General features: G+C 40.7%; 1 protein-coding gene across 1 annotated transcript; it reads right to left on the bottom strand.

The window, feature by feature from the left end:
• Positions 1 to 1,168: 1,168 nt before the first annotated feature.
• LOC120154295 (glutamyl-tRNA reductase 1, chloroplastic-like) lies at positions 1,169 to 20,060 on the bottom strand. The gene is made up of 4 exons (XM_039166092.1): positions 19,867 to 20,060; positions 3,957 to 4,092; positions 2,718 to 2,959; positions 1,169 to 2,623 (listed from the first exon to the last, which is right to left on the bottom strand). The coding sequence occupies exons 1-4, from the start codon at positions 20,008 to 20,010 to the stop codon at positions 1,496 to 1,498; spliced, it is 1,650 nt and encodes a 549-aa protein (XP_039022023.1). The 5' UTR covers positions 20,011 to 20,060; the 3' UTR covers positions 1,169 to 1,495.
• Between the last annotated feature and the right edge of the window lie 466 nt (positions 20,061 to 20,526).

Genomic DNA, 20,526 nt, shown 5'->3' with positions numbered 1-20,526 from the left:
CTTTTTTGGTGGCATGCTCCATGGAAGAACCCAGGATTTCCCTAGTGCATGAAATTTCTAGTTCCATCAAAATCACTTAGGAACCTATGGTGTTTTAATTATGTGACTAGGATTACAGTGAAATGCGTTTTTGGTTTTGAACCATTTGGAACACGATTTTTTCACCGCTTACAATGTCTCGTATGTGTTGATACTAGCCTCAATTGAAACATAAGTATCAATATTGTGCCTCTAATCTTATAAATGACGAAAAGTTTCATACTAACTTCCTGAAAATACTCACCGAACATGCCTATGAAGCCATGTTAGCATCTTCTTAAATGCAAAAAAACCAAGCTTTTGAACCATGTTAAACGCGATTTTTACCTCGCTTAGAATGTCTCGTATGTGCTGATATTACATCAATTGAAAGATAAGTCACAATACTATGCCTCTAATATAATAAAGTACGAAAAATTTCAGATTAAATACCTGAAAAAACCCCTCAAATATACTTATCAAACCATTTCAGCATTTTCTTCAAGCACAAAACAAGCTTTGGAAGCATTTCAACATGATTTTTAACCCGCTTACAATGTCTCGTATGTCTTGATAATGGCCTCAAATGCAAGATAAATTCAAATAGTACACCTTTAATCTTATAAATTACGAAAATTTTGAGATTCAATGCCCGAAAATACCACTCAAACATGCCTATAAGAACTTGCGATATGGTTGCAAAACAACATACCTCGCGTCAAGATGCGAGATATATTAAATACCGCTCGCAATAAATTACTCGCGATGATTCAATGTATCGTAGATCTCGCGTCCCGCAGAGTGCGAGGTATTAAATACCAATATTAAATACCGTTATGTGAAAAGTGCATCCACCTCGGACGTAACTCGCGCCTAGTGAAAAGCGAGTAATTTAACCGTGTTTCCTAGGACGCGAGGTAGTCCTGCAGTTTGGGGGCATCCATCTAAATAATCTTGGGAGAAGGTGGTTCTTCAAAAAAAAAAATATTTAACGGGGGTTATTGATTTAATAATGCCCATCGCTTCCCTGTTTCGTTTTTGGGTTGGCTGTTCACAAACTAACTGTATCTATCATATTTCCTTTTTTGGGTTCATATCAGCGATGCAACAAGTTCACTTGGCAGAAAAAATAAAAATCTGAATGAATAGATTCACAGAAAATTCCAGCTCTATATTGAAATAAGTAGCGTGTTAATTACAATGATATTGTTCAAATAGATATAGTACATTCTAAAGATGAATGGCACACGGATCAAGCTCACTTCATATTGCACAAGACAAAAGCCGAAAGACCACCGACAAGCATGTTGTAAGAGTGTGAAGCCAAATGAGATTCGAGCACACGAGTCTAAATTACACAAAATTATGAATTGAAAGATACCCCATAAGAACCTCAAATCGACGACTACTGCATATGAAAACTCATGACACCGTGAGGAAACGTAATTGATTGCGAAGTGAGATTCTATATTTACACTCACTTTTGGCTTTGTTCCACCTTGGCTCGAATTTTTTGTTCCAAAAGATATATATCTGTCTCTAGGCCGAACATTCTGTTAAGTGCATGCATGTTCTCGAGGGTCTCACTCAGAGTTCGACTGTCACTACCATCACATCTCAGGTGCTGCATCGGACCATGAAGAAGTTTATTCACAATTCCACGGCTGAGATCATCAACTGCCTTTCTTGTCTTCTTCGGGATATCTTCACCCATCTTTGATAAGCATTTCTCTAACTCTGAAGCTCGAATTCTCTCTGCATAAGCTCTCAACTTCTTGATGGTTGGAACAGTTTCCAGTGAATCCCTCCATGCTTCAAACTGTTTTGATTCCTCAGCAATAATGGCCTGAGCTTCCATTGCTTTTCGTAGTCGGTCCTCTTTATTAGCAGCTACAACCTCCTTCAGGTCATCAACATTGTACAGTCGTGCGCCTTCAATCTCTGAGATACATGATCCCACATTTCGTGGAACAGAGATATCAACAAAGAGCCTTACCCCAACTTCAGCACTGACAGTGGGGAAGTCCTTTACATGCTCTTTCAAGAACAACGGGGTTTCTGATGCAGTACTAGTGAAGATCACATCAGCTTCAGCTGAACAAGAGAGCATGTCAGTAAGGGGTCTGTAAAAAATCTCAACACCTTTCATCTCCTCACGGATTGCTGCGACTTTCTCCTCGCTTCTGTTAACAACAATCATCTTGGTGCAACCTTTTGCCACCAAGTGCTTGATCACTAGCTTTCCCATCTTTCCTGCTCCAATAACCAACATTCGAGCAGTAGCATGTGAGGACTCGGGCAACTTCATCAAAGCCAGTTCAACAGCAGCAGAGCTGACAGAAACAGCCCCAGCAGCAATGTTAGTCTCTGTTCTAACCCGTTTCCCAACAGTAATTGCATGTTTGAACAGCCCACTAACGTTCCTTCCGAAGCCAACAATACCTTGCCCAACTTTGACAACTTGTTTAACTTGTGCAAGAATTTGACCTTCGCCAAGAACAAGAGAGTCAAGACCAGCAGATACTTCGAAGAGGTGCTGTGTAGCATCCTTGTTGTACAACAAAAACAGGTGCTCGCAAATCTCTGGAACTGGGATACCACTAGTCTGCAACCAAATTGCAGTTACTTAAACTATTGCCACATTTAAAGTGTTCATAGCGGTAAATATCACAAATTATAGAGTCCAAAGAGCATTGTACCTTTGACATCCATTCAGTTACTTCTTTGACACCACGATGCTGTGATAGAGCCACAACATATATTTCCATCCTGTTGCAGGTACTAAGAACAGCAGCCTCTTCAATATGATTCAAACCACATAATTCTCCAATGGCTCGTGGCCATTCTGCTTCCGGAATGGCAAGTTTCTCACGCATCTCCACAGGTGCAGTGTGAATACTAAGCCCTATAACCACAATGCTGCTCCTTTCCTTTGTATATCCTGGCATGGGCCAATAGCAAGATTGTGAGGAAAATTAACATGCATGTTCTGCAAAAAAGATTATGTAATATACATTTGATTAAAATACCTGGAAAAGGCCTTGAATATTGTGAATTAGAATACTGTAATTGAAGATAAAAGGATCCCTTGTCTAAATGTTTGTTTTTAAAACCTAGAAGTTTTCAGACATTGAAGGCATGAAATTATGCCGATTTAAGCGAGTTGACAAAAGAGGGAAGCCCATGCAAGCAAATATCAGTATTAATAGTATGTTCATGGAGACATTTTCCTTCTATGTTGCTCCAACGCTTCATTTTTTTTTTCTTGAAGAACTCCTGACTGACACATACTAAGACATGGGAATGGGAATATGATCACCCTCTAAATACATGAGAACTTCAAGAAAAAAAAAAGTTGAACATATCCATGTTCTGACACATACCCATGTTTGACACTTACACCCAGTCCCGAGTAATATAGCTTTAATCCCTCTTCTTCGAAACAAAAACTTCACAGAAAGGAGATTGCGGATGGTTTGATTGATACAATTGCAAGGTATTTATAAAGCAAAGCTCAAAGTTTGATTTTGTTTTTCCAATCAACCAACAAATGCAAATGCATGTGTAGTAGGCAGAAATAAAGCCATAATTCTTTTACAATAATAGTTTTGTTTATCTCATACAGAATAAAACCATACACATAGACCAAATACAAGAATACAACAATTTTAGCCATAATTCATTTGCCATTTCTAGTTAATTGATGCTCTAAAATTCTAAACATCTAAAGATTGTATTCTAAACATCTAAAGATTGTGAACAGGTCAAACATATCCGCTTCAAAAAAGTTGAACACTTTCATCCATAACATTAAGCAGATATTCATCAAATTGCCATTCACAAATAAATCTAAAACTGAATGACACAAAATTCAGCCAAAACAAGTGAAAGATAGGGGGTAAAGGAGATAAATTAGCAGAAATCAAAGGTAGACTCACTGTCAGCTGCGGAAGTCTTGAGCTGTTCAAGAGCGGAGATCGCAGAAGCCTTGGAAGGATCGATTTTTCCGCCTTCGGTAATGACGTCGGATTGAGCAACTTCACATCTCACTCCGCCAATCCTATGAGCCATGCTTTTCTGTCGTAACCGTCTTTCGGTTGGGCCCCGGAATTGGGTTTCGACTTAGGAAAATGGATTGGGAGTCGCCACCGATCATTTATTTAAAAAATAAATGGGTTGATCGGATACCCTATTTCTTACCTGATCTGCGTCTTACCAAAAATGTGTCGGGTTCGGGAGTCGGTTACGGTTAAGGAAGGATTAACACCCTTGAACCGTCCTTTCGGTACTACGTACTTTCCAGTTGTCTTTGATTAAGAAAATTGCATTTTAAATTAAAAGGTAAAATAGCGATCCAAACCTTACCTTTGACGGATTTAAATCATGCCTTTAAAGAAAATCATAAATGTTAGATGAAAAATAAGGAATAAATGAATAAATAAATAAACCCAACAAGAAGGAAGATAGAATTAGTAAAAAAAAACTAAGATAAAATAAATAAGATAAATTGATAAATGAAAATAACATAATTAATAAATTAATAGAACAAATTAAAAAACTAAGCAAAAGTAAAAAAATACAAATACAAATACAGAAAAAGAAAAAATGGATAAAAAAAAATAGTAATAAAACACGAAACTAAAAATGACAATATATATAACTATTAAGTAATAACAATAATAAATAGGAAAAACGCCACTCCACCGAAAAATAAAAAAAGGATGCAAACTTTAAAAAAAAGGATACGGATTAAAAAGATAAAGGTTTGGTCATCTACAGAGGGGATAGGGCCTAAAGGAGTGATAATTCAAAACGTTAGTTATATATAATATAATGATAATGAGATATGGTTTTTAATACAAAGCAATGAATGATGAAACGTGTATACATATATATTAGAGAAAAAATATGTATATATAAAAATAAAATAAAACTAGAAAAGCTAATGATTTAAGAAGTTTATATATATTACGCATATAAAAAGAATAGAAAAAAATAAAATAAAAGAAAATGATAGTAATATAAATAATAAAATTAAGAAAAATATACATATAAATAAAATAACACACAATAGATGAATAAACAATTAAAACTTAAATACAGAGACCGAATTGAATGAAAACAGAAGTGTGTATCAATTTTAGGAGGAATTGGGGCGATAATAGAAGAAAAAAGAACGGAGGACCAAAACTGTGGTTTACCCTATTTAAATGAAAACACGTGGTTCGCTTGCAGTATGGGTCGAGTCAGGCGCGGGTCGTCGCAAATATGAAAGCCAAAAGAAAAGAAAATTTTAATACTCCTCATTTCTCTCTTCCCCGACGAAAACCCCTCCTCTCTCTCTCTCGTTTTCTTTAGTTTGTTCATCCAAAATGATGAACGCCGCCACTCGTTTCCAGAACACGGTGGCTTTCACCTCGCCGCCCGGGTCATGGGTGGTGGTACACAACAAAAAACCGTTTTTAAAAGAGCTCTTCCTTCTTTACTCAAAGTCTAAGTGTTTTTTTAAAAACCCGAGCTTTAGAGAATATTAGATCTAAAAAATATTTTCGAATATAAGGGCCATCTCATTCATCGGCCGAAACTTGATGTTTTTGAGTGAAAACAACACAACAACGCATGCAAGTCACCAACGAAACGAAAAAAAGGTACCCTTTATTATATTTCTTTGCTGTTCGAAAAGGTACAAGTGCTTCCTCTGTATTTTTCTAGTACTCTAGTAAGATTTCTGTGGTAATCCTTTATGTATTCTGCCTTTTTTCCTCCCCCCCTGAAGATGTTCACTTTACATGTATTTATAGTCTAAGAATACTAGTCTTAGTCCCGATTTTCTAGCATTTTATTTGGACTAAATCACTGCTTGGTTGGTTGTGGATGTATCCTTGTATCTCACGTCGTTGTGTTTGTTGAACATGTGAGAAATGACCGTGAAAGGCGTGCGGCCGTGAAACTCGGTGTTGGGACTGTTGCGCGCGCTGGGTCTTCAACAGGGAGAACGGCGCTGATGGAGCGTGTGAGGCTAGGGTTCTTTGGAAACCCTAAGTATGCACGGGTTTTGGGTTTTGGCTGGGGCCCTTGGGATTTGGGTCTTTATTTTTTTGGGCCTGTAACAGAAATTAAGGATGTAAATAAATTATAATTTATAACATAATAATATTATATATATGTATGTATTATGATGGGCAAATTTCAGTGTCTTCAGCTGCCCCTCTTTGCTCATTATCGTGTAATGAAAATAGAGCAAAGATTAAAAGACACAAATTTCGTCCACAACTATCCTCTCACAGAGTTGAAATTTGATCAAGAAATGACTCCCTTGTCGTGGGGTTGAGTCAAAACTGAAGATTCTGAGCACGAAATCTTTCGATGCGAAGCTGAGACGAGCTCAAAGCTTTTGACAAGTGGCCTCTGATCATCTTAAGGTACTTCGTTGTGAAGGTGACCCTTGATCTGAAGACGGCGGCGTTGTGGTGTTACAGAGACTCCTTCGTCGCGAAGTTGATCAATCTGTTTGTGAAGTTGGTGTTGTATATAGCTCCTTCGTTGTGAATTGAGCCTGAGAATTGGAAGTCCTTCGTCGTGAAGTTGAAATCAAGTATTGTTCGGAGCCCATATCATTCACTGTGAAGTTGAAATTGGCTCCGAAATTGAGAAGTTGTCGGTTGACAGTCAGCGGTCCCTTCGTCGTGAAGTTGAACTTATACTGTCTTGAGTCCAATATCCTTCGCGGTGAAGTTGAAATGGCTCTGAAATTGAGAAATATTTGTTGACAACCAGCGGTCCCTTCGTCGTGAAGTTGAACTTGCGTTGTCTGGAGTCCAATATCCTTCATGGTGAAGTTGAAATTGGCTCTGAAATTGAGAAATGTTTTGTGACAACCAGCGGTCCTTCGTCGTGAAGTTTGAACTTGCGTTGTCTGGAGTCCAATATCCTTCGCTGTGAAGTTGAAATTGAATCTGAATGAAATTTGTTGACAAGCAGCGGTCCCTTCGTCGTGAAGTTGAACTTGCGTTGTCTGGAGTCCAATATCTTTCGTTGTGAAGTTGAAATTGGCTCTGAAATTGAGAAGTTTGAAATTGGCTCTGAAATTGAGAAGTGTTTGTTGACAACCAGCGGTCCCTTCGTCGTGAAGTTGAACATGCGTTGTCTGGAGTCCAATATCCTTCGTTGTGAAGTTGAAATTGGCTCTGGTAAAACCTGCAAAGATATGCATATTGTGATGTTATGGATGTCATGCTCTTAGGTATGCCTAAAATGCATATGCAACATATGTTATTTCTGGGCTCTGGAGAGTAATCTCGATCTCCGGTGGCCTGTCGTTGTTGACTCTTGAGCTTGAAGTTCCGATCTCTGATCTTGAATTCTTCAAATGTTTGATATTTTTTTTTTTGAAGATGCTCCTCAACCATCTCAAGCATGTGCATGAGCCTTGATCGGCTTCTGAGTACCTGTACTTTTCAATGAATCTTTGTACAAAATATGTGATTATCTTTCATAAAAATAAATAAACCTTAGGTTTAAATCTAATTCAAGATGCTCAAAAGGTATTGGAGGAAAGATGGTCTTTATTCATAAGGGAGAAGAACAAATAATGGCAAACATTCTAGAAAACGAATACACAATGATGTGTAAATGAATGTTAGATCTCGATAACGTGGGCACTTCTGAGTTGAAAAGCCATTTGGTGACTTTGAGTGCAGCCTTTGCCAAAGGATCTTTGAAAATGCAACGTTTGGGAGGGTGCAACCTTTCTCCGATTTGTTGGGTTCGTAGAAGATTCATGTGCCGGGATGTTTCCACCGTTGATATCCAAATCGCCCTTTCCGGGTTTTCAACTTGGACCCATCCTTGGTTGCAAGACGCCCTTGCGGGTTTTCGTCTTGAACCCACCTTATTTTCTCTTCTTTTTTCAATTTAGGGCGCCCTTTCGGGTTTTCACCCTAAGCGTTTTTTGTTTTTGTTTTTTTTTTTTTCCAACTTAGGACGCCCTCTCGGGTCTTCATCCTAAGCGAAGTATTTCTTGACTGCGTCCGAGTTAATGGGATGTGGCAGCTCAGGTCCGTCCATTTCAGCCAGGATAAGGGCTCCTCCGGAGAAAGCCTTCTTCACGACATAAGGTCCTTCCCAATTTGGCGTCCATTTTCCTCGGAAATCTTTCTGGACTGGCCAAATTCTTTTTAGCACTAGATCCCCTTCACGGAATATTCTCGGGCACACCTTTTTGTCGTGTGCTCGGATCATTCGTTTCTGATAGATTTGACCATGATGAATGGCTTTCAGTCTTTTTTCATCTATATGATATATCTGGATTGTGCCCACTCTGCATCATCTAGTTTGACTTCAGACAAGACCCTGAGAGACGGAATCTCGACTTCAATGGGTAGCACTGCTTCCATTCCATAGGCTAGTGAAAATGGAGTTGCCCCAGTCGATACGTACCGAGGTTCGATAAGCGAACAAAGCAAAAGGCAACTTCTCATGCCAGTCTTTGTAGGTTTCAGTTGTTTTCTCCACTATCTTCTTAATATTTTTGTTTGCTGCTCTACTGCTCCGTTCATCTTTGGTCTGTAAGTAGTGGAATTGTGATGTTTTATGTTGAACTGTTCGCAAGCAGCACTCATCATCTTGTTGTTCAAGTTTGTTGCGTTATCGGTGATGATCCTTTCGGGTAGACCATACCGACATATAATTTCTCTCTTCAGAAACTTGCAAATAGTGGATTGAGTGACACTGGGCGTATGATGCAGCCTCTACCCCATTTCGTGAAATAATCAATTGCTACGAGAATGAAACGGTGACCATTCGAAGCCTTCGGATGGATTTGCCCGATAACGTCCATGCCCCACACAGAGAAAGGCCATGGTGACGTCATTACATGAAGCGGATGGGGTGGAACATTTATCTTGTCTCCATAAATCTGACATTTATGACATCTCCTAGCATAGTTGATGCAATCATTTTCCAGTGTGGGACCAAAATCCGCATCTCATTATTTGTCTTGACATCATATGCCCATTTGCATGTGCTCCACAAACCCCATCATGTACTTCTTCCACTATCATTTTTGCCTCTTCAGCATCGACGCACCTTAACAGAACTTGGTTATGGCTTTTCTTGTATAACCTCTCTGTCAAGGACATATCCAGCTGCCAACCTTCTAAGGGTTCTCTTCTCGATTTCAGTGGTTTTTTCTGGATAACTCCGATGCTTGATATACTGCAGAATGTCGTAGTACCAAGGCTTAGTGTCTTCACTTCTTCAATTTGGTAACAATGAGCTGGGTACTCATACGACTGCATGTTAATTGGCATCATTTCAGACTCCCCGCCAGCCTTGAATGTGGCTGCCAAGGTAGCTAAAGCGTCAGCCATTTGATTTTCTTCTCTAGGCACGTAGTGGAAGGTGACTTCGTCGAACTCTTCGAGCAGATCCAACACTAGTTTTCGGTACTCTAACAGCTTTATATCCTTGGTTTCCCACTCTTCTCGGAGCTGATAGATTACTAAGGCTGAGTCTCCATACACCGTAAAGTCTTTATATTTTGCCCCAGTGCAGCCCGAATTCCCAAGACACATGCTTCATATTCTGCCATGTTATTGGTGCAATCAAAGTTCAGTCTGCTGGTAAATGGGTAGTGACTCCCTTCTGGGGAGATTAAAATTGCTCCGATGCCATGTCCTAGTGCGTTTGATGCCCCATCGAAGTGCATTCTCTAGGAACCGTCCGTTGAAATGCTTGCTTCCTCTAAAGATATGGCCATTAAGTCCTCATCTGGGAAATCAAGTCCAGCGGCTCATAGCTCTCATCAGTTCTGCTTGCCAAAAAATCGGATATGGCGCTGCCTTTTACCGCTTTTTTGGCTAACGTATTCGATGTCAAATTCAGACAAAAGCATCTGCCATCGGGCTACCCTTCCGGATAGAGCAGTACACCCATCATGTATTTTAGTGGGTCTAACTTGGAAATCAGCCAAGTGGTGTGATACAACATGTATTGTCGAAGTCTTTTTGTAGCCCATACAGGGCACAACAAACCTTCTCAATAGGAGGATATCGGACCTCGCCATCGGTGAACTTCTTGCTTAAGTAGTAGATGGCTCTTTCCTTCTTCCCAGACTCATCGTGTTGGCCCAGAACCACCCCATGGAGTTCTCGAATATGGAGAGATACAAAAACAGAGGTTTTCCTGGGTAGGGGACATCAGGAATACAAAACAGAGGTTTTCCTGGGATAGGGGACATCAGGACAGGGTGTGAGACAGTACTCTTTACCTTCTCAATGCAATCTGACAGTTTTTATCCCATGCTCCAGGGCTATTCTTTCGGGAGGGAAAGATGGGGTCACATTTGTCGGTTTAACTGAGAGATGAACCGAGCTATGTAGTTTAGTCTGCCCAGAAAACCTCGGACTCTTTTTGGGTTCGTGGTGGAGGTAGAATTCTGGATAGCCTTAACCTTATCAGGATCGACCTGTATGCCTCTCCTGCTGACTATAAGCCTAGTAGTTTTCCAGATGTTACCCCGAAGGTACACTTGCTAGGGTTTAGTCTCAGCTGAACTTTCTCAATCTCTTGGAAGAGCTTCCTCAGATTCTTGACATGTTCACTCTCGGTCTCTGCCTTGACAATCATGTCGTCGACATAAACCTCGATTTCTTTGTGCATCATGTCAGGAACAGGGTCACCATAGCTCTCTGATATGTTGCCCCAGCATTCTTTAATCCGAAAGGCATCACTTTGGTAACAAAGTTCCCCACATTGTGACGAAAGTGGTTTCCATGTCTTCGGGATGCATCTTGATCTGATTGTACCCCGAAATCCATCCATGAATGAAAAGTAGGCGTTTCCCGGCCGTATTGTCCACCAGAGTGTCTATGTGTGGCAGAGGAAATTGTCCTTGGGACTGGCCTTATTAAGGTCCCGTAATCGACACACATGCGTACTTTCCCGTCCTTTTTCGGCACAGGCACTATGTTGGCCACCCACTCAGGGTATTGGCCACTTGGAGAAACCGGCATCAAATTGCTTCTTGACTTCTTCCTTGATCTTAAGAAGCATTTCTGGTCGCATTCTCTCAGTTTTTGCTGCACTGGTTTGAATTTGGTTTTTGGTAGTTTGTGAATACCATATCTTGTGTCTAGTCCCGGCATGTCTTGATACGACCAAGCAAACACATCTTCGTACCTGAAGTAAGGCTATCAGGTTTTTTCTTGCTTCGTCGAAAGAGTGCCGATTTTAACCTCCTTTCGATCTTCCTCAGTGCCCAAATTTAAGATTTCGATCGCCTCCTCATGTGGCAGTATTTGCTTTCTTCTTTTCTATCATTCTCAAACATTCGGTAGGCAAGTTGTACCTTCTTCATTATCGCATTCTTCAATTCCCCAAGACAAATGGTTGATTTAAATCCACCTCCGGATCAGGGTCATTAGTGCCCACATTATCATTATCTGGGAACCTGAAAGGAGGAAGATGTGTATGTGTGAGATAATATCCACACGGAATGGTCAAAAACTAACTTTGAGAGTAACTGGAAATGAAGTACTGGAATGAAGGAGATAGAGAATGAATTCAAAAATAAAAGAAAAGTTTGTTTGCCATGGAAAGAAAAAATGCATCTTTTATTAAACTAAACAAAACATTTATTACCCTTACAAAAGATCACCTATTGCCCGGGTATAGGCAAATAGGGATAGTTCGAATATTACTCTGAAAGATTCTTGTAAACCACAGGTAGTTTCTTCCACCGACCAACTGCTAGGCTAACCCATGTGGCAGAAGGCATATCCCGGATCTATCTCCGTTGTCAACATCTTCTCTATGGTCACGGCATTAACGTTCAGATCTTCCAGAGCCGTTTTCTAACTCGGATGTGGTGGTCTCAAACACATAACCACCTGACTTGAATGTTTCTGAAAGCGGCGGGAATGTCATGGGCTTCCTTGAAATTCGTTCCCAGTCAATCTGGCCAATCTTCTCTCCCGGTTCTTCGGATCTCCTTTCTCTTTTCATGATAACTGGGCTGAAAACCGGCCCAAATTGGGTCTAATTTTGAGATAGGAATAACAGGATTGATCATCCCTTGCAAATATTTCCCAAAACCTCTCCCGGTTCTGGCGCCTCGGCCTAGGGTTTGCTTTATCTCCATCCTTGTGCATTGGAGAGTCGAGGTCTTGGGATTCTCTTTCCTTCTGCCACAAAGTGGCATTCACAAACTCCAAAGAGCGGAACGAACATTCTACCGCTTCCTCGTCTACTTCGATGTTTGGAGCCTCCGTGGTCACGCTTGCCACGATATCTTCCTCAGCGTTGATGATTACTAAGGCCCCGTCAATGACAAATTTAACTTTCTGGTGCAACGTGGAGGGTACTGCACCTGCTTGATGAATCCACGGCCTTCCCAAAAGACAACTATAGGACGGGCATGATATCCATCACAGGAGGAACTCAACATCGTAGGTGGCTGGTCCGATGGTCATGGTACCTCAATCTTTCGATTACCTCTCTTTTGGTCCCTCAAATGCTCGGACCACATTCTGACAAGCTCTCATTAAGGACATTCACAACGCTTCTCGGTGTGCTTCCGAGCTTAAAAAAGTGCTAGCATTGAAGTACGTGTAGGTAAGTTGTGAGCTGTTCTACAATGTTGTACTCACTGTGCTTCAAGATCTTGAGGAACTCTTTAGCTTCTTCCTCCTTTATAGGTTCATTGACGACTAGCACATCTTCTTTGAATGGCTCCAGTGGTCTTTGCCCCACTTTACTATTACCTCCTCCGGAAGTGCTCACCTGACACTCGTACTTCCATGGCACTTGCCGATTGTCCTTATATTGAAAAGGCCGCGCTGCGGAGATTACCACCTTGGCTGTGTTCTCACTGTCATGCTTGCCTTAGGGGTAATTATCAAAGGATTACCCCTACCAATTTCTATCTGATGATTCTCCGTGGCACAAACATCTGCTTCCCAAGAATCTTGAATTTCTTCGTAAAATTCCAAACATCTGCTTCCCAATCTTGAATTTCTTCGTAAAATTCCAACTCCTTTCGATCCATCATGAGCTGGACTAACAATTTGAGCTCTGGACAATCTTGCACTTTATGCCCTTCTTTGTTGTGGTAACAACAATGGTTACCATCTTCATTTTCTGTCGTATCTGGATATGGTGCAAGAAGCCCTGCCTTCACCATTTGGCTCCATACCCAAGCCAAGGAGACTTGATCTCTGAAACACTTGATTAACCTTCTTGCCCCCCTCGGTGGTAAGGCAAGGGATTCTGGGCGACGTTTGGTGCTCCGGAGTTAAAAGTGATCCAATTCTTGTTACGCATTCGTTGCACAAGTCTCTTGAATGCGAGACAACTTTCAATCGAATGCCCCTGCACACCGCCATGTATTCGCAGGTGCGCTCTCGTCATACCATTTCGGGTAAGGGGGATTTATTGGATTCATAGGATAAGGCGACACTGCATGAGTGTCGAAGAGCTGTTGGTATAATTCTTTATACGTCATGGGAATGGGTCAACTGTTCCCTTTCCCTTTCTCTTCTTGGTTCTCTCTGGTTCTGTCTAGAAGTACCGATGGTACAGCTGTGTGGAATTTGAGCTTGAGATCGTAACCCCTTTGCTGACGTTGTAGGTTTTCACATTGTGATCTCTCGCTCCTTGTTTTTCATGGGAGGCTTTTTACTGGAGTCTCCTCCCTCAATCTTCCCTTGTTTAATGGCCAACTCGATCATTTCACCGCCATGACTAAATCTGAAAAACTCCCTGACGTGATTGCTACCCAAATGCCCGAAGTAAGGTGCCTTCAAGGTCTGTACAAATAGCTTTCTTTTTTCCTTTTTCATCCAAGGGTGATGAACTTGCACAGATAAATCCCTCCATCTCTGTGCGTACTGTCGGAAACTCTCATTATGTTCTTCTCTAGCTTTGTAGCATGACCCGGTCTGGTCTCATATCGTTGATATGCTTATACTTGCTCCAAGAAAGACTTGGCTAAGTCTTTCCACGTCTTGATATGATTTCGGCTACGCTGGTTGTACCACCGAATAGCTGAACCGGACAGGCTCTCTTGAAAACAATGGATCAGGAGTTGGTCATTCCCGCCATATCCTGTCATCTTTCGACAGAACATAGTAATATGGGCCGAAGGGCAACTGTTCCCGTCGAACTTCTCAACTCAGGAACTTTAAACTTTGGTGGAAGCACCAAGTCTGGAACTAGGCTTAGCTCATTGCGTCCACTCCATAATAATCATGGTCTCCTGGACCATCTTTATTTGATCTTCTAATATTTTTATCTTTTCTTCCATCTTTTTGGCTTTATCTTCCTCGTCAAAGTCTGGGACATTATAATCATCCGATGATCATCAGGGATGATTGTAGAAGTTTGTATCTTCACAGCAGGTGCAACTTCGCTTTGGTAGCGAATGAGTCCCCGGGTAGTGCTGCTTTCCCTTTAGTAGCAGATGCGTCCCCGGGTAATATTCCCGGGTGAGAGAACCACTTGCGGGGTTGGTGGTATGGCCACCCCCTCGGAAGAGATGCCCCCTGATGCACTAGCTTGCTGTAGACCTGACAACTTGGCTACGATTTGGTCGACCAAGGACTCCTGATTTTTCTTGATGGACTCAAGAGTACTTTCACTGTTCTGAGCCATCTTGTCTTCTAGTTCCTTTTGAAGTCTTGCCATGTGTTCTTCGATCTTCTCCATTCTGGCTTCCATTTGTCTCTTTTTGCTCGAGTATTGTGCGGGTGATGTGTATCTGTGCTTGTGGTGGTAAGCTCGGTGTCTGAGACATATTCTGTTGGTTAATACGAATGTAAAACATGGAAAAAAGAAAAAAATATATAAAATAAACAGACATGAAATATAAATGCAAGAAATGCAATGCATGATGTATGCAATTGGAGGCATTGATCCATAAAAGTGTTCATTATTATAAATAATTATTCAGACAAAAATGTTTTATCTTTTTAGAGACATAAAAACAAATTAAAGGTACATTCGGACTAATCCTCTAGACCCCGAACAGCTTCCAGTAGGTTAAGTCTTCTGCCTTCATCTGTCACTGGTTGAATGCCTTGTCGAACCACACCAGCTTCCCTTGCTAGACCGTGAAGATGACGGGCTGCTTTTTGCACTTGTTCCAGGAAATCTCGTAGGTTGCGTCTCGGGCCCTCACCCTCGTTGTGCTTGTTCCCAACGGAAACGCCATTGTAATCCTCCGTCGAAAGACACTATCTGAAGCTCGTTTGCTTCCCTCTTGAACCCATCTACAATAGCTTCTAACTCAGCTATTGTCTTGCCATCTTTCTCATGTGTTTTTCTAAGTCAGCTACCGAATTCTCAAGCGCTGGTTCTGATATTGACTATCTGCCAAGCGTCTTTGGCAGTCTTCATCTGTTCCTTCCAAGCTTTCTCATCAGGCCCCTCAACTTCCTTTTCAGGCTATGAGCTTCGTCTTTCCAGTATTCAGAGGTTACCTTCAACTTGGAATTATCCTTGACCTTATCCTGATACCCTTTTTCTCAAGTCTTCGAGCTCAAACGGACTCTTTTTTGTTCTTTTTCCAGTTTTCTGCCCGATCTTTCTGAGAGTCAGCATCGAGCTTCCACTGATAACGTCAGCTTCAAGTTCCTTTATTCTTTGCTTCAGCTCATTATTCACGGCTTCAAACTCGGTCTTGGCTATCTCGAGTTCAGAAGGGACATGCATGAGGTGCTCTTCCATGGTCCGGGTGTCATCACAGTCTGGCACCGGGATATTGTCATTCTTTCTCAATCTTCGCCACTCCATATAATCCGGAGTGAGCATGCTTCTGGCAGCTACAACATCCATCCGAATACTTTCCTCCACGAATCGACTGCTTCTTTGATCATCTTCTTATAGTTGTCGCCGTGATACTCAAACTCTGACTTAGCCAACCCGCATGTTGCTGGGGACAAACGACGTGCTCCGTACTGTCTAAGTGCTAATAGCGGAGCATACCCGACTGCTCCCCAAAGTCCAAGTAAGGTCACAGTGTCGGAGTCACCACACCGAAAAAGAACATCACTGAGGAATAACCAAGGGGCTCTCCAGACAATATCTCGGTCTTGAAGATGCGTAAAGACCTTCATCCATTTTTCTTTCGAGGCGCCTTCATGCCATTTAAGGTAATAAATTCACCTAGAGGTGAATAGGTGGTGCTGAAACGGCGGTAGGCAACTCCGTTAGTCTTCCAGAAGTGGCTGTGAATCCAGACCTGAAGGAGCTGAATACACCCGGTAAATCTTCCTCCGCCAGTTCTTCGGCAATGGTTGAGCGATCGAAAGGTCTCGGCCAAGATGGCCGGTGTTGGGTTAACTCGTTTAGAAAGTTGCTCAAATAGTTCCACCACGGCAGCGTCAATGCACCCCAAAGCTTTCGGAAAGATAATCAAACCGTACAGACCTAGTGCAAAAAGGTCTATGGTCTTCCACTCATCAGGGTGGTTTTTCATTAGTTGCTTTATGTGGATCCATTCAATTCCTTCTCCACTGCCTCTACGCTGAGTCCGATCGATTACCCATTTCTCATCTACTCCTGCAACTTTGGCCAGTGCATTCTTGAAGGGCTGGCTTTTGATGTTTTAATGTAGGCTCGCTCAAGCTTGATGCTTTCACAATGCAGCAGTGTAGTGTATTCTTCGATGGTAGGCACCATGTCCTCTTGGTTAAAAGTGAAGCAACTATATCCCGGGTTCCAGAATTGAATTAATGCTCGGAGTAAGGTCATCAGTCTTGACATGGAGCAAGAGGGCGATATCACCATATCGTTGGCTGAACTTCTGCTTTCTGTCATTCTTCCAACTGTCCCAAATGTTTCGCAGCTCCTGGACATTATTCTGTTCAGGCTGACAGCGGCATAACTAACCAGTTCTGACACATAGTTTCCCTGAAGACTGTCTCCCTTCTCTTTCTGAGCCTTCTCGGACCATAGTCGTGCCTCAGCGTTTTTCAATCTCTTGTATTACAACACCTTTGTCCATTAACTCGAATTATTTTGTGTATAACAACGTTTTTTAGGGATCAATAGCCTCTGTAATGATGCAGTGCTAGAAAACAAACACAAAGGCAAAAGCGTTAGTAAAATAGAAATAGATATAAAATAATAAGAATAAATGGTAAATGAAAAAAATAAAAGGTTAGGAAGAAATGTCCTAGGTTTTGGAATGTGGTTTTGGGGAGGCTCTACTTATTCAAAACCTCCCGGTTTGGGTTCTAAAAACGGTACTCGAGTTCTCCTTGCTGGCGCCCCCTTGGACCGACCAGACCCTTAGTCCGAAACCCATCACAGGATTGTGTGGACTAAGTTAAACTCGAGAGGACACATTCCCTTATGCCCATACGGAGAATAAATTCACACGAAGGCATAAGGTATATGAATCCCGAAGGCTACTTGCTAGGCCATACGGTGAATAAATTCACACGAAGGCGTCGCTTTCACCCCCACTTAAAACGGGTTCGGAGCTCGGGTTTAGAGCCTTAGATGAAAAATGTTTGGAAAGCTGAAATCATGAGAAAACGATTAGTACAACTATTTACTCGAAAATATAATCAAGTAAGCAATAAGGATCGAAATTTTACCTTAAAATTTAAACTTACCCTTTTCGTTAAAAGACAACTGGAAATTACCTTAGCCTGACTCACTTACCTGTGTCCCCAGCGGAGTCGCCAAGCTGTCGTAACCGTCTTTCGGTTGGGCCCCGGAATTGGGTTTCGACTTAGGAAAATGGATTGGGAGTCGCCACCGATCATTTATTTAAAAAATAAATGGGTTGATCGGATACCCTATTTCTTACCTGATCTGCGTCTTACCAAAAATGTGTCGGGTTCGGGAGTCGGTTACGGTTAAGGAAGGATTAACACCCTTGAACGTCCTTTCGGTACTACGTACTTTCCAGTTTGTCTTTGATTAAGAAATTGCATTTTAAATTAAAAGGTAAAATAGCGATCCAAAACTTACCTTTGACGGATTTAAATCATGCCTTTAAAAGAAATCATAAAATGTTAGATGAAAAATAAGGAATAATGAATAAAATAAATAAACCAAGCAAGAAGAATAGAATTAGTAAAAAAAAACTAAGATAAATAAATAAATAAGATAATAATTGATAAATGAAATAAACACATAATTAATAAATTAATAGAACAAATTAGAAAAAACTAAGCAAAAGTAAAAAAATACAAATACAAATACAGAAAAAGAAAAAATGGATAAAAAAAAATAGTAATAAAACACGAGAAACTAAAAACAATATATATAACTATTAATAACAATAATAAATAGGAAAAACGCCACTCCACCGAAAATAAAAAAAGGATGCAAACTTTAAAAAAAAGGATACGGATTAAAAAAGATAAAGGTTTGGTCATCTACAAGAGGGGATAGGGCCTAAAGGAGTGATAATTCAAAACGTTAGGTTATATATAATATAATGATAATGAGATATGGTTTTTTAATACAAAGCAAATGAGAATGATGAAACGTGTATACATATAATATTAGAGAAAAAACATATGTATATATAGTTAAAAATAAAATAAAACTAGAAAAGCTAATGATTTAAGAAGTTTATATATATTAACGTATATAAAAGAATAGAAATAAAATATAAATAAAAGAAAATGATAGTAATATAAATAAATAAATATTAAGAAAAAATACATATAATAAAATAAACAAATAGATGAAATAATAACATTAAAACTTAAACATGGGACCGAATTGAATGAAAAACAGAAGTGTGTATCAATTTTAGGAGGAATTGGGGCGATATAGAAGAACTAAAGAACGGAGGACCAAAACTGTGGTTTACCCTATTTAAATGAAACACGTGGGTCGCTTGCAGGTATGGGTCGAGTCAGGCGCGGGTCGTCGCAAATATGAAAGCCAAAAGAAAAAGAAAATTTTAATACTCCTCATTTCTCTCTTCCCCAGACGAAAACCCCTCCTCTCTCTCTCTCGTTTTCTTTAGTTTGTTCATCCAAAATGATGAACGCCGCCACTCGTTTCCAGAACACGGTGGCTTTCACCTCGCCGCCGCCGTCATGGTGGTGGTACACAAAAAACCGTTTTTAAAAGAGCTCTTCCTCTTCTTTACTCAAAAGTCTAAGTGTTTTTTTAAAAACCCGAGCTTTAGAGAATATTAGATCTAAAAAATATTTTCGAAGATAAGGGCCTCATCTCATTCATCGGCCGAAAACCTTGATGTTTTTGAGTGAAAACAACACAACAACGCATGCAAGTCACCAACGAAACGAAAAAGGTACTACCTTTATTATATTTCTTTGCTGTTCGAAAAGGTACAAGTGCTTCCTCTGTATTTTTCTAGTACTCTAGTAAGATTTCTGTGGTAATCCTTTATGTATTCTGCCTTTTTTCCTCCCCCCCTGAAGATGTTCACTTTACATGTATTTATAGTCTAAGAATACTAGTCTTAGTCCCGATTTTCTAGCATTTTATTTGGACTAAATCACTGCTTGGTTGGTTGTGGATGTATCCTTGTATCTCACGTCGTTGTGTTTGTTGAACATGTGAGAAATGACCGTGAAAGGAGGCGTGCGGCCGTGAAACTCGGGTGTTGGGACTGTTGCGCGGCGCTGGGTCTTCAACAGGGGAGAACGGCGCTGATGGAGCGTGTGAGGCTAGGGTTCTTTGGAAACCCTAAGTATGCACGGGTTTGGGTTTTGGCTGGGGCCCTTGGGATTTGGTCTTTATTTTTTTGGGCCTGTAACAGAAATTTAAGGATGTAAATAAATTATAATTTATAACATAATATAATATTATATATATGTATGTATTATGATGGGCAAATTTCAGTGTCTTCATTTTCCTTCCAGGATTAGGCTTGGAAAAGGCTTTCATTTGATGCTGAGAAAGAGAATAATCCCGCAAAGAAGCCGAGGGCGATGAGCAAGAATTGACCAACAAACGCTCCCATTTAGCCCCGGAAAGAGTCGAGGAAACCGCCATGCTTTTGAAAAAAAAGGCTGAAACCCAAATTAAAGGGAGAAGCAGAGATTGAACTTAAAAGGGTATTTTTCCCCCAGAAAAAGAATGGAGAGGGACGGTCTTAGTTTAATGGATATGAGCAGAAAATCAGAATTGACGGGTCGGGTCGGGTCAATTCAAGCTTCGTGTTACGGAAAAAAGTGGGAAATTTGGAGTGATCAACTAATGATGGGATTGGGGATAGAGAGAGGATTCTGATTTTGTTTTCTGCAATATGATTGGCTGATCAAACTCACGTTTATCCTGAGCAGAAAATCAGAATTGACGGGTCGGGTCGGGTCAATTCAAGCTTCGTGTTACGGAAAAAAGTGGGAATTTGGAGTGATCAACTAATGATGGGATTGGGGATAGAGAGAGGATTCTGATTTTGTTTTCTGCAATATGATTGGCTGATCAAACTCACGTTTTATCCACACTCCTTTGCTTTTCATCCTTCATATGGGTCCCCTCTCCACATTTCTATGCCACTAAATTATT

Source organism: Hibiscus syriacus, unplaced genomic scaffold (genome assembly GCF_006381635.1).
Source record: "Hibiscus syriacus cultivar Baekdansim isolate YM2019G1 unplaced genomic scaffold, ASM638163v2 tig00111127_pilon, whole genome shotgun sequence".
Classification (NCBI taxonomy): Eukaryota; Viridiplantae; Streptophyta; class Magnoliopsida; order Malvales; family Malvaceae; genus Hibiscus; species Hibiscus syriacus.
This window is presented reverse-complemented; position numbering and strand designations above follow the sequence as displayed.